The sequence below is a fragment of the Triticum dicoccoides genome, chromosome 5B (assembly GCF_002162155.2).
Source record: "Triticum dicoccoides isolate Atlit2015 ecotype Zavitan chromosome 5B, WEW_v2.0, whole genome shotgun sequence".
Taxonomy (NCBI): Eukaryota; Viridiplantae; Streptophyta; class Magnoliopsida; order Poales; family Poaceae; genus Triticum; species Triticum dicoccoides.
Genome location: NC_041389.1, coordinates 70,301,050 through 70,313,318, shown reverse-complemented (window position 1 = coordinate 70,313,318; position 12,269 = coordinate 70,301,050). Strand labels below are relative to the sequence as shown.

At 43.8% G+C, this 12,269-nt stretch overlaps 1 protein-coding gene across 1 annotated transcript in view; it reads right to left on the bottom strand.

Moving 5' to 3' along the window:
- Positions 1-4,719: 4,719 nt before the first annotated feature.
- Positions 4,720-12,269, bottom strand: part of LOC119307422 (E3 ubiquitin-protein ligase RNF14-like) — a 19,879-nt gene continuing 12,329 nt past the window's right edge. Inside the window, exons 5-7 of the mRNA XM_037583497.1 lie at positions 6,127-6,341; positions 5,882-6,038; positions 4,720-5,335 (exon numbers count right to left, since the gene is read on the bottom strand). Of these exons, the coding sequence (XP_037439394.1) occupies positions 5,204-5,335; positions 5,882-6,038; positions 6,127-6,341 (504 nt within the window). The 3' untranslated portion in view covers positions 4,720-5,203. The remainder of the gene's footprint in view (positions 5,336-5,881; positions 6,039-6,126; positions 6,342-12,269) is intronic.

The following is a 12,269-nucleotide window of genomic DNA, read 5'->3' as shown; positions in this document are numbered from 1 at the left end:
TGGGACGCCGGCTAGAGTAAAGAGGAACTTAGTTTTGCTCGACTATTGACTATGATCAAGAAAAGGAAGGACTACAAGTTGCAGGTGGAGTCACGTGGAGTCTTTGGAGTAGCAACGGTACTCAGGGAATAAAGTCAAGTCCAATGTACATGGAAATTTGATGCATGGACGAATCCAGGGTGATGGAGAATATTCGCCAAGGCGGAGTTTGCTGGAATTGTTTCAAATATACAGTACAAGGTAGGTTACAGTTAGACTTGTAGTTAGACTGTGACTAGATAAGCTAGGAGTTATGTCCTAACAGGACGCTTGTATCATAGGCGTCTTACATAATGTGAGGTAGACACACGATATAACCTCTGCCAGCATAATAACACAGGCACGCAAGGAAGCCGGTGGTGTGTGCCAATGCCCGGGTGGCCGGTGTGCGGTATTGCGATTGAATTAGCGACCAGGAAGATATTTCCATCCCAATTTGTCTTCGTCACTAATTCAATCGCACCGAAACCAGGCGAAACCCACCTCGTTCTTTCGACGAAACAGGTAAAGAGGTCCACCTGCCATCAACTTTTGAAGCAGCCATGAAGGTAAGAAAAACTGACGATTGACCATACGCCAGTAGCTAAAAATTACACTGTTGCAGCCCGAGTAAGAGCAAGTACAATAGTGGGCTTATAGCCTGCTTACATGGCAATTTTGCCTATATGGAGAAGAGAGACATGAAAAAGTAAGGGGAATGGGCTCTCATGCAAGAGCCTAACTATATGCATGATCCAAGGCAAATGCAATAAATGTGAGGAAAAAGATAAAGAGAAGATGAGAAAAAGTATTAATCTTATAGCCAACCTTATAGCTAACCTTATTGTATGAGTGACTATATGTGTTGACTATAGATGATATGATAGCGAACAGTTGGATGTATTATTAACCATGCTCTAACTGGATCGTGCGGTCAAAAACGATGTGCACGCGCGATGGCTCCAGTTATGCGGGTAGGGTAGTGTGATTTATATGTTCGATCCGCTGTCCTTGGTGCAACAACGGAGAAGTGCAGTGGTGGGTCTTCTAGACACCCAAGAACCCCGGGAAGCACTTCTACAAGTGCAAGCACCACTCGGTTAGTTAATCTCTTTCCCCCTTTTACTAATATGATGTAATCCACCTATTCAGATTCGGATCCAACTCTGTTCTGTGACAAAGCTGTTTGTTCATGTTCAATCCTTAAAATAGACCGGAAAATATGGGGAAATACCCAATGATTCCTGGTTGTATATGCATCCTATATGGGGATTTTTTTTAAAATATTTTTATAAAAAGTCAAAATAGGTAAGAACTATTTTGACAAAACACTTGACTTACCTTTGCACTAGTATATAAATTTTCACGAAAAGAAAAAAACAAAAGTTGACCTCACAGCAAAAAAGACAATTTATTTGCTATTATAGGTCACTATTCACACTATTTTAACCAAAAATTTGTCTTTTTTGAAAAGAAGTCAAAGGGATATTTTCTAATTGTGGATTTTTTTCTCACGGGTACAGCAGAAGGTCAAGTCTATTTCAAAAATATTTTCAGAAATTTTTTACTTTTTATTGAATTACTAAAAAAATCTCAAATAGGATGTATATGTCCCCATAGATCACAAATCCTCTTCTGAAAAATATGGTTTCTGAAAGTGGGAGCCCGTCAACCTCGAGGTCCTTCGTGCGTGGTGGCCCAGGTTGTTCATCCCCGCACGGAGTGAGGCTAGAAACAGCCGTGCCCCTCTCATGTCGACCCTCCTCATCGGCGTCCTCAATCTAGCAGCGGTTCTCCATCTCTGCCTGAAGAACTACTGCTGGCCCGGTCGAGTTATGCTGAAGCTATGTTTTAATTATTAGTTAAGTAATCATAGTGCAAGATCATGTTTAGATCTTATCCAGTAGCATGAGAGGGGGACCCTATGTATCCAACCTGCACTGGCATGTGTTTACCATCTTGTATGCGTGTTAGATCCAATAGTCAGTATTAGTAATTTGGCAATGTAATCAGCTATCTTGGTGTTGCGATACCAAAGTACCAGGCATCTATAATTTAGCAATTTGACACTCTCTTTGTGACACTGTCAGCAATGCCTAGAGAAATGCCCAGAACCAGTACTGATTTTCTGAATTTTAAGAGACACACAGTCTCAATTCGCAGTGTGACCAACAATTCAGTAACAAAATTGTTCTCTGAAAATCTCTCGCCGTTTTGCTATGTGATGATTAATAGGCAGTGTTGATCGAGTAAATAGACATTTTTGTTTCAGAATTTTACTGGCCGAATTCCTATGTCACTCACTGATACCTATTGCTGAAAAAACAACACGCTTCATAACAGGGCTTGCTTCCAATCCCCCCACAGGCATACTTAACTGCAGGTACCGCTGCCTTTACAGCTGCACTTAACTGCAGGTACCGCTGCCTTTACAGCTGCACTTAACTGCAGGTTCCTGTTCGAACGTACACGAATCATTTAAAGGTGGACCCACTTGGGATGGTATTGAGCTGATCTATCCCAGACGTATCTATGGTTTGGAAATCGTTTCGTTATTTAATGCTCTGATCCAGCTATAGTAACGTGAGGCTGCGATTTCAGTGGGTGGAGCACCTCGGTGCCACAAATCCTCATCCGGTGATGTTGAGTTTAGGTAACTTTTATGTATAGTGTCCAGTATGTGAGTTGTTCACTTTCACGCAGCTCAATGATCGGTGTGTGATGACGTTGAACGAATACTCGGGAAGTTGAGAGCACAAACTAGAGTAAAGAGGAACTTAGTTTTGCTCGACTGTTGACTATGATCAAAAAAAGGAAGGAGTGCAAGTTGCAGGTGGAGTCACATAGAGTCTTTGGAGTAGCAGCGGTACTCATGGGATAAAGTCAAGTCCAATGTACATGGAATTTTGATGCATGGACGAATCCAGGGTGATGGAGAATATTCGCCAAGGTGAAGTTTGCTGGAATTGTTTTCAAATATACTATACAAGGTAGGATACAGTTAGACTTTGTAGTTGGACTGTGTCTAGATAAGCTAGGAGTTATGTCTTAACAGGACGCTTGTATCATCAGCCTCTTACATAATGTGAGGTAGACACACGATGTAACCTCTATCAGCATAATAACATAGGCAAGCAAGGGGGCCGGTGATGTGTGCGGATGCCCGGGTGACCGATGTGCGCTATTTTGATGGTGTCATGGGAAGAAGTGCACGTTCGATGAACCTCGTTGATAATTCTCAATGTCGTGCCTTGTGTAATTAATTGGTCCTTAATATATCAACTAGCATCCTAGATTTATTCTAACATACTCGAGGAGAATATGACGAGCCACTTAGTGGTGTTCTGGAGCCTTATCACTGGCACTGCTCTAGCGGAGATTAGCACTTCCCCAAGAAAGTGTGAACATCGAGACAAAATCTGCTGTCATCACCTCACTTTAATCCGTTCTGACAATTTACTTTACTTTGTATGCTTGTGAGTTTGCTAATTAGTTTGTTATCTAGCTTACTTTGCTTTGAGCTTGCTTGCCATATATATTATGCTCATCTAGTTACATATCTAGAGATCCTACTTTATCCACAAATCGTTAATTTAGCCTCTCGGATGTATATGCACCTGATATGAGAAACTAATTAGTAGTTGCAAAAGGTCAAAAAAATCTTGTACTTTTTGAGAAAACCTGACCTTCTGTAGCACTCATATGAAAAGTTTCGAGAAGGAAAAACTCCCATCGACTTCAGGGCAAAGAAAACTAGAGGACAAAATGTGTAAATAGTAACTTCTATACAGTGTTGATTTTGTTTGTTTTTCCACCGAGAATACAATAGAAGTCGTTCCTTGGCAAAACAATTTATACAAGTAAATAGAAGGGGAAATTGTTTCCATAAAAGTTTTAGAATTTTTTACAATTACTAAATTACTTTTTCATAATAAGTACATATACACCCGAGAGCCAAATGCGCTTGTCCTGCATTGCACTGCCGCGTCTGGGTTTATTTGGCCCTCTCGTATTTTCGGTCAAATTTTGACCATCTATTTGACTCAAAATATATAAAGTATATGCTACAAAAAGTATATAGCTGGATTTGTATTTGAAAGAGATTTCCAATGGTACAATTTTGTGACATAAAGTTTCAATTTATTAGCCTTTTCTTTTAGCAACGTTTCCATTTAGTAGCTGAATCGATGGCCAAAATAAGAGAGGCCCAATAAACCAGATGGAGTACAAGGTACCTTAAAACCCTGACATGATATTTGGGTAATGCAATAATGGAATATTATCCTAGCGTATGGAATATACATTTTTGTTGTCCTTATCTGTAATTGGACCCGAGATATCTGTTCATGTAGCTTTAACATATGTATCCTCCTTTCGGAGATGTTTTGGTCTTGTATTGAACCGCTCTTCTTCATACTATGTCGCTGGAGTACCATCCAAAAAAAAACTATGTCGCTGGAGTCCGGGAACCCATGCATGGGCCTGCGCGGCTGATCTTCGATGTATTTTTACCCCTTCCCTGATAGGTTTTTAAGGCAAAACATGCATAAAAGGTTCATGTGTGGTTTGCCATATATGAAAGTTTGCGCTGACTCTGATCCAAAAGTTGATTGTGTACGTTGCAACTTTTGTTGATTTGTCACTCTGACCAATAAGGTAGGTATATTTGCAAAAAAAATTGCTCTACCAAGCACATACTGATTTCCAGAGACACAACATTCAATTTAATTCGTCACACGCACATCCCAGCCTCATGGGTTTAAAAGATTTTTTGCAAATGCATCACGACAACAATTTTGTTCATCATACAACGGGACAGACAACCAGCACCCTCAACATGCAGATGGATTTGAAGGGGGTTGTGGGCAGACAAGGCCTTGTTCGGTTCCAGCTGTATTTGAAGGGGGTTGAGAGGGGTTGATGGGGATTAAATCCAAAATCCCTCCAAATCCTCTCCAATCCCCTTCAGAGGAGATTTAAACGAACAAGGCCTAACAAAGAACCATACGATGGAAAGGAAATGCTGTTACAGTAGTACTCCCTCCGTTCTAAAATAGACACCCAACTTTGTACTAACTTTGTACTAAAGTTAGTAAAAAGTTGGGTCATCTATTTTGGAACGGAGGGAGTACAAGGCAAGAGAACCTTTGGGCATTGCAATTACTTTGAGGCTGCGCGCATAGCATCAGGGATTTGCAGTATGTTGCTTACATCCCGCGGGACCAAAATGCTGTGACATCTTCTGGACAGACGTGCGGCACAATGCGCAGCAGTGTTGGTTGCATGACCAACAGTACAGATGATTGTTGTTTCCAATCTGCCCAAGTTACCAACACAAATAATACAGAATCAATCGAAATGAAGCTATATATGGTTAAGATATATGAGTTCATTAGGAGCATGCTGGGAGGCTCAATCAAAAAGTAAACTGACCTAAAGATAAGTTGCTGCATCACATAGCAGTAACTAAAAATACACCTTGCTAGTCATGACTCGTGCAAGTTACTCAAGTTGTGTTGTAATAAACAGTTATACTAGGCAATCATGACTTGAGGTGAAAACGTGAGTAATTTTTTTCTTTTTCCTCTTTGTAAGCCAATTTATTTGGCATTATCTATAACTAATAATATATGACTATGTGCATCATCCAATAGAGAGGCCGAGGGTCTTCCCCTTTTTTCAAAATGAAAAAAAAAATAAACTTTTTAAGGGAAAAATGGTGACCACAAGTAGCAGCTGTACATGAAATAGCACGTGAGTAGTTTCTTGACGCAAAAGATAGACAAATGCATCGTTCTCATTTTTATTAGAGACGCTAGCTGGTCCTCAGATAGGTTTACAAACAAGGTTTTTCGATATTTACCTTCCGAATTGCTTGGCCGCAAGTAGGACACGGGTAAGCATGTCCTCGTGCAAACAAGGCAGCCTGCACTCGTCCAATAACCAGGCGGTGTAGCCTTTGATTCATATGTGTCTGCAATCTATCGATTTCAACCTGATCAAATACCACACAATCACCCCTGGAGGCAACAGCATAATTATTAGTCAAGTCACAGCTATGTCAATGAACAAAAGTACGTGGGTACTACCTACTAAAAGAGGACTTACTTGAAATGATCATATCCACTAATTGCAGCGTTACATTGGTAGCAGAAAAACTCGCCGCAGTTCCAACAGGTCATCTTATTGCATCCATCAATCTTAGATATAGCCATCTTGCAACGCGGGCATTGCTTTGCATCTTTCAAAATTTCCTTGATGGTGCATACTTCATCCATAAGCTTCTGAATATCTCCCTTTGTTCGTGCGGACTTTTGACGTTCCTGTGTCGAACAAAAGAAAATTTGCATTCCAACAATCATCTAAGAAAACAATCTGTCATAGTCAGTGTTACCAAAGTTGACCATAATATGAATTATCTTTAGTGCAACCATACAGCGGATTAATAATCAAAAAACACATGCATATCATGCTTGCAAACACCTAGCTATGAAGTGCAGTAACTATTAAAAAACAAAACTTCTATGATCCAAGGGCATTCAGTATTATCACAGTAAAATACGTCGACACCTTAGAAGGCATAGTTATCTATCAAATTAAAAGCCTACAAGAACATCAGGTAACCTCTTAGATTCAGGAGACTGATATTCAGATCCATATCAGAAAGCAAATCGCTCTAGTAACTCTCCATCCTCAGATCCTCTCAATGCATCTGAGGCCTATCTTCTTCCTGTAGACATCATCCATGTCTTACCACAGCCTCCAATCACCATTGGCCAGGATCTAGTAACTCAGCAATTTCCCTCCGATCCATATTAATTGACACTATTCTAGTACAAAGTTGTACTAACTTTGTACTAAACTAGCGTCAATTAATTTGGTACAACTTTGTACTAAACTAGCGTCAATTAATTTGGATCGGAGGGAGTAATAAAAATTCAGGTACTCTTTACTGCCCTAATGGAAACAAATGATCCAATCAACATGCACCAGGTCTGGCCATTGGACAGGATCAAGTAAATCAGCAATTTCTTCGCACGAACTTGTATCTCACCATTTGTTGGAATGGGTTAAACTAATACTCCCGCCGTTCCTTCTTATAAGGTGTATTAGTTTTTAAAAAGTCAAACATGACTATCTTTGACTAAGTTTCTAGAAAATGTTATCAGCATTTACAATACTAAATCATTATTGCTAGATTAAGCTTGAAATACATTTTTACATTTTATATATTTAGTATATCAGATGTTGATGATTTTTCAGAAATCTTGGTCAAAGATACTCAGGTTTGACTTCTAAAAAAACTAATACACCCTATATCTAAAAATGGAGGGAGTATATTTTACGGTATTTTTACTGCCCTAGAATGGAAAACAGTGATGTAAGGGCAGGAGGGACAGAATTAAAGTTTCAAGTCAAGGATTGATTGGGACAAGGTAAACCATCCCCTCCGTCCAGGAGGTATTGATTCCAAGGCTTTATAGTATGTGTCAGTATGGTGGATTACTGCACAGTTACATTTGAAAACCTTCCTGCTAGTGTTTCCAAACATTCTCTATCAGTTCACGCTCACGGACTGCAAGACATGATTTGCCTGTTAGAGTACTATTTATATAGCCATGTAGCCTTGTGTATTTACCCCGTTGTATAAGGGGGTTTTCTGCTATTCCGATCCGATTCTTGTGTCGGCCACCGGTGCTACTTTCTCCGGCCGATTGCCGCTTCCAATCCAGTGTCGGTGCTCCAACTGCTGCTACTGCTCTGCTCGCGCACGTTTGCAAGAATCCTGCTCCTCCCGCTGGTCTCTTCCATCCGTGCAGGGACGCAGCCATCAGCCGGCCTCCCAGATTCGCAGATATCCACTCCCCGCTGCCTGTTGGATCCAGCCCCGCTGGTCAACTCCCCGCGGTTCTCGTGAAGGCTGCTGCCTCCCGTGACATCCCACGTTGGTGTGCTGCTGCAGGATCCCGTCCATGTACCTGCTGCTGTTTAGGCCAATGCCCCTGCTGCTGATCCCGTCCAAGTCGCCCCCTGGTGCGGCTTCTCCAGTGCTGCGTGATTAGATTGGCCTGGTTTCCAGCTGCGAATTGATCTGCCGTCGTCTGAGTCGGTTGGTCAGCTGAATAGTCTGGTAAAGAGAGAGAGAGAGAGAGAGAGAGAGAGAGAGAGAGAGAAAGAGAGAGATGTTTTCATTGGGTCCGCATGTCCCTTGCTACCCGCTGACTACTGACGGTGTTTTCTTCACTACTCCCGTCTCGCATATGCGTCGTTCCTCGATGCTTGATGCTCATTCGTCTGTGACACCATCCCCTTCGGCGTCTTTCGCAAGTTGTGCTGGTCGCTTTTATGCGGCTCCTCCTATGCTGCACATGGTGATTGTTGCTCTACACCGACTCCTCTCGTGACTTTCACGGGTGAATGTCACTCTTCCCCGACAACAGCCGGTGCATATGGCTCCATCGACTGCGCCTCACAAACGCGTCTTCCCTTGGCGCTTGATGCTTGTCTGCATACGGCCTCGTCTCCTCCACCAGCCTTTGCGGACAATACTGGTCATGCTACACCGCCACATTTAGCGGCTTCCAGAGGTGGTGGTGGTCACTCCTCTGCCGGTGCTACTGCCTCGACTACTTCAGCTATGTACTTCATTGAGGAGGAGATTGCGCGACTTCGCGCCCTGCTGGTGGCCTTTGACTCTATTGTTGGGTGCATCTACACCGACCTCTTCAGTTGAGCCCCTGACCGAGCAGGAGATTGTGCGACTTCGATGCCTGCGAGCTCCATCGACAGGTTCTGCTGTTGATTCTTTTGGCATTGTGAGACCACCATCTACACAGGCAGGTACATCTCCGTGGATTCTTGATACTGGAGCATCTTTTCATATGACTCATAATTCATCAACTTTGTCCTCTATTCAACCTCTTAATTCTCCTGTTCATGTTTTTACTACTGGCGGTACCTCTCTCCCAGTTAATGGTCGAGGCATTCTTAACACTTCGTCCTTTCATGTTCCTGATGTTGCTCATGTTCCTCGACTTACCATGCAGCTCATGTCCGGTGGTTAGATTGTTGACTCTGGTCGACTTTGACTCGGTGTCTGTTCTAGACCGTCATACTGGTGCTCTCCTTGGTGCTGGCCCCCGGCACCGTGACTCTCAGGGCCTCTCGAAGCATGACTGGCCTCACCTTCCCTCCGCTGCCACTGCCGCGAGTCTCTCCCCCTCAGTTGCCTTGTCTACTAGTTCTTTTCAACAATGGCATCATCGCCTTGGTCACTTGTGTGGCTCTCGTCTCTCATTCTTAGTTCGACGTGGTCTTCTTGGATCCGTCTCCGGCGGTGTGTCTTTAGACTGCCAGGGTTGTCGGCTTGGTAAACAGGTCCAGTTACCTTATCCTCATAGCGACATGACACTGTATCTCATCGTCCTTTCGACCTTGTTCACTCTGATGTCTGGGGTCCAGCTCCATTTGCCTCGAAACGGGGTCATCGCTACTATATTATCTTTATAGATGATTTCTCTCGCCACACCTGAATATATTTCATGTCTTCTCGTAGTGAGGTCTTATCTATCTATAAGCATTTTGCTACCATGGTCCACGCTCAGTTCTCTACGCCTATTCGTGTGTTTCGTGCTGACTGACTCTACTGGAGAGTATATCTCCAAGATGTTGCGTGGAGTTCTTGCTGAGCAAGGCACTCTAGCACTCTTGCTCAGTTTTCTTGTCCTGGTGCTCATGCTCAAAATGGCATGGCTGAGCGCAAGCATCGTCACCTTGAGATCGTTGCCTCACTTGCGCCTCACTTTTGGGTGAGGCTGTCTCCACTTCCACCTATCTCATCAACCTTCAGCCGTGCACTGCTCTGCAAGGTGGCGCTCCTTTCGAGTGTCTCTTTGACCGCTCTCACGATTACTCAACGCTTCATTTGTTTGGTTGTGTTTGCTATGTTCTTCTTGCCCCTCGTCAACGCACCAAACTGTTCGCTCAGTCTGTCAAGTGTCTTCTTAGGCTATAGTGATGAGCATAAGGGCTATCGTTGTTGGGATCCTGTCGGTCGTCGGATGCGTATTTCTCGGGATGTGTCTTTTGATGAGTCTCATCCCTTCTACCCGCGTCCATCTTCCTCGACCTTTTCATTGGAGGATCTCTTTCCTCACTTTTCCTGACACGCCTATCACTCCCGTTGACCCCTTTCCGTTCGTCCTACTGTCCTTGCTTCTCCGACTATTGCACATCCGACATCGCCATCTCCGGTGGTTTCCTCACCTCGCTTGTCACATGATTCTGCACCTTCATCCCCGGTAACTTCTCCGTCTCCATCACCTGAGTCTATCCCGGTGATTCCTCCTGGCATTCTTCCGTCATAATCTCACTTTTATACCCGTCGTCCACGTGTTGTGGATGCATCTACTGATGAGCCATCTACTTCTGATGTGACATCTTCCTCCTCTCTGCCTACTTATGGCTTGCGTCCTCATCCGCTTTCGCATGTTTATTGCCTTGGTTTTCCAAGCGTTGGTGCTTCTGTTCTTGAGCCGACTTCTTATCGTCAAGTTGTTGTTCATCCCGAATGGCAGTTTGCGATGGTAGAGGAGCTTGTTGCTCTTGAGCGCACTGATGCGTGGGACCTTGTTTCTCATCCTCCCGGTGTTCGTCCAATCACTTGTAAGTGGGTCTACAAGGTTAAGACTCGCTCCGATGGTTCTCTTGAGTGCTACAAAGCTCGTCTTGTGGCTCGCGGCTTTTAGCAGGAGCATGGTCGTGATTACAATGAGACTTTTGCTCCTGTGCCCATATGACAACTATTCGCACATTTCTTGTTGTGGCCTCTATTCGTCACTGGTCTGTCTCAACTTGATGTTAAGAATGCCTTTCTTAATGGTGAGCTGCGTGAGGGGGTTTACATGCAGGCCACACATGGGTATTATGTTCCTGATGGCATGGTCTGCCATCTTTGTCGCTCTCTCTATGGCCTTACGCAAGCCCCTCACGCCTGGTTTGAGCGTTTTTCCTCTGCGGTGATTGTCGCTGGTTTTTCAGCGAGTGCTCATAATCCAGCGATGTTTCTCCACCTTTCAGCTCATGGTCGGACTCTTCTTCTCTATGTCGATGACATGATCATCACTGGCGACTACCCCGAGTATATTGCCTTTGTGAAGGCCCATCTTAGTGAGCAGTTTCTTATATCTGATCTTGGCCCTCTTCGCTACTTTCTTGGGATCAAAGTCTCTTCTACCTCTGATGGCTTTTTTATTTCCCAGAAAAAGTATATCCAGAATCTTCTTGCTCGTGCTGCCCTTACTGATGAGCTCATTGTTGAAACTCCCATGGAGCTCAATGTTCACCTCCGTGATACTGATGGTGACCCCTTGTCCGATTCGACGTGTTATCATCATCTTGTTGGGTGTCTTGTCTATCTAGATGTCACTCTCCGGATATCTCTTATCCGGTCCATATTCTGGGTCAGTTTGTCTCTGATCCCCTGTTCAAGAATTCATCCGATTAACCAGTTAACTTGCCGATTAATCCCTACTTGTAGGGTCATCGAGTAGCCGATTAACCGATTAATCACCCGAGTAATTGATTAAATGGCCGATTAACTTGCCGATTAGCCTATTAATCCCCTACTCGCCAGCCAACCGAGCAGCTACCAGTTAACGATTTCCTCAACAATGCTCTGATCCCACTTCGGTTCACTATAGTCACCTTCTTCGTGTTCTCCAATATCTTCGGGGCACGATCTCTCACCATCTGTTCTTTCCTCGCTCCAGTTCCTTATAGCTTCAAGCCTATTCGGATGCTACATGGGCTAGTGATCCCTTAGATCGCCGTTCACTTTCTGCTTACTGTGTTCTTGGTGGTTCTCTCATTGCCTGGAAGACGAAGAAACAGACTGCAATTTCCCGTTCGAGTGCAGAGGCTGAGTTGCGAGCTATGGCTCTTTTGACGGCGAAGGTGACTTGGTTACGGCAGTTACTTGAGGATTTTGGTGTTTCTGTCACTACACCTACCCTGCTATTGTCTAGCAGTACAGGTGCTGTTAGCATTGCGCGTGATCCTGTGAAGCATGAGCTCACCAAGCATATTGGTGTTGATGCTTTCTATGTGCACGCTGGTGTGCAGGATCAGGTTATTGCTCTTCAGTATGTGCCTTCCGAGTTACAGTTGGCGGATTTCTTTACGAAGGCCCAGACTAGAGCGCAGCATGGCTTCTATTTCTTCAAACTTAGTGTTGTTTATCCACCATGAGT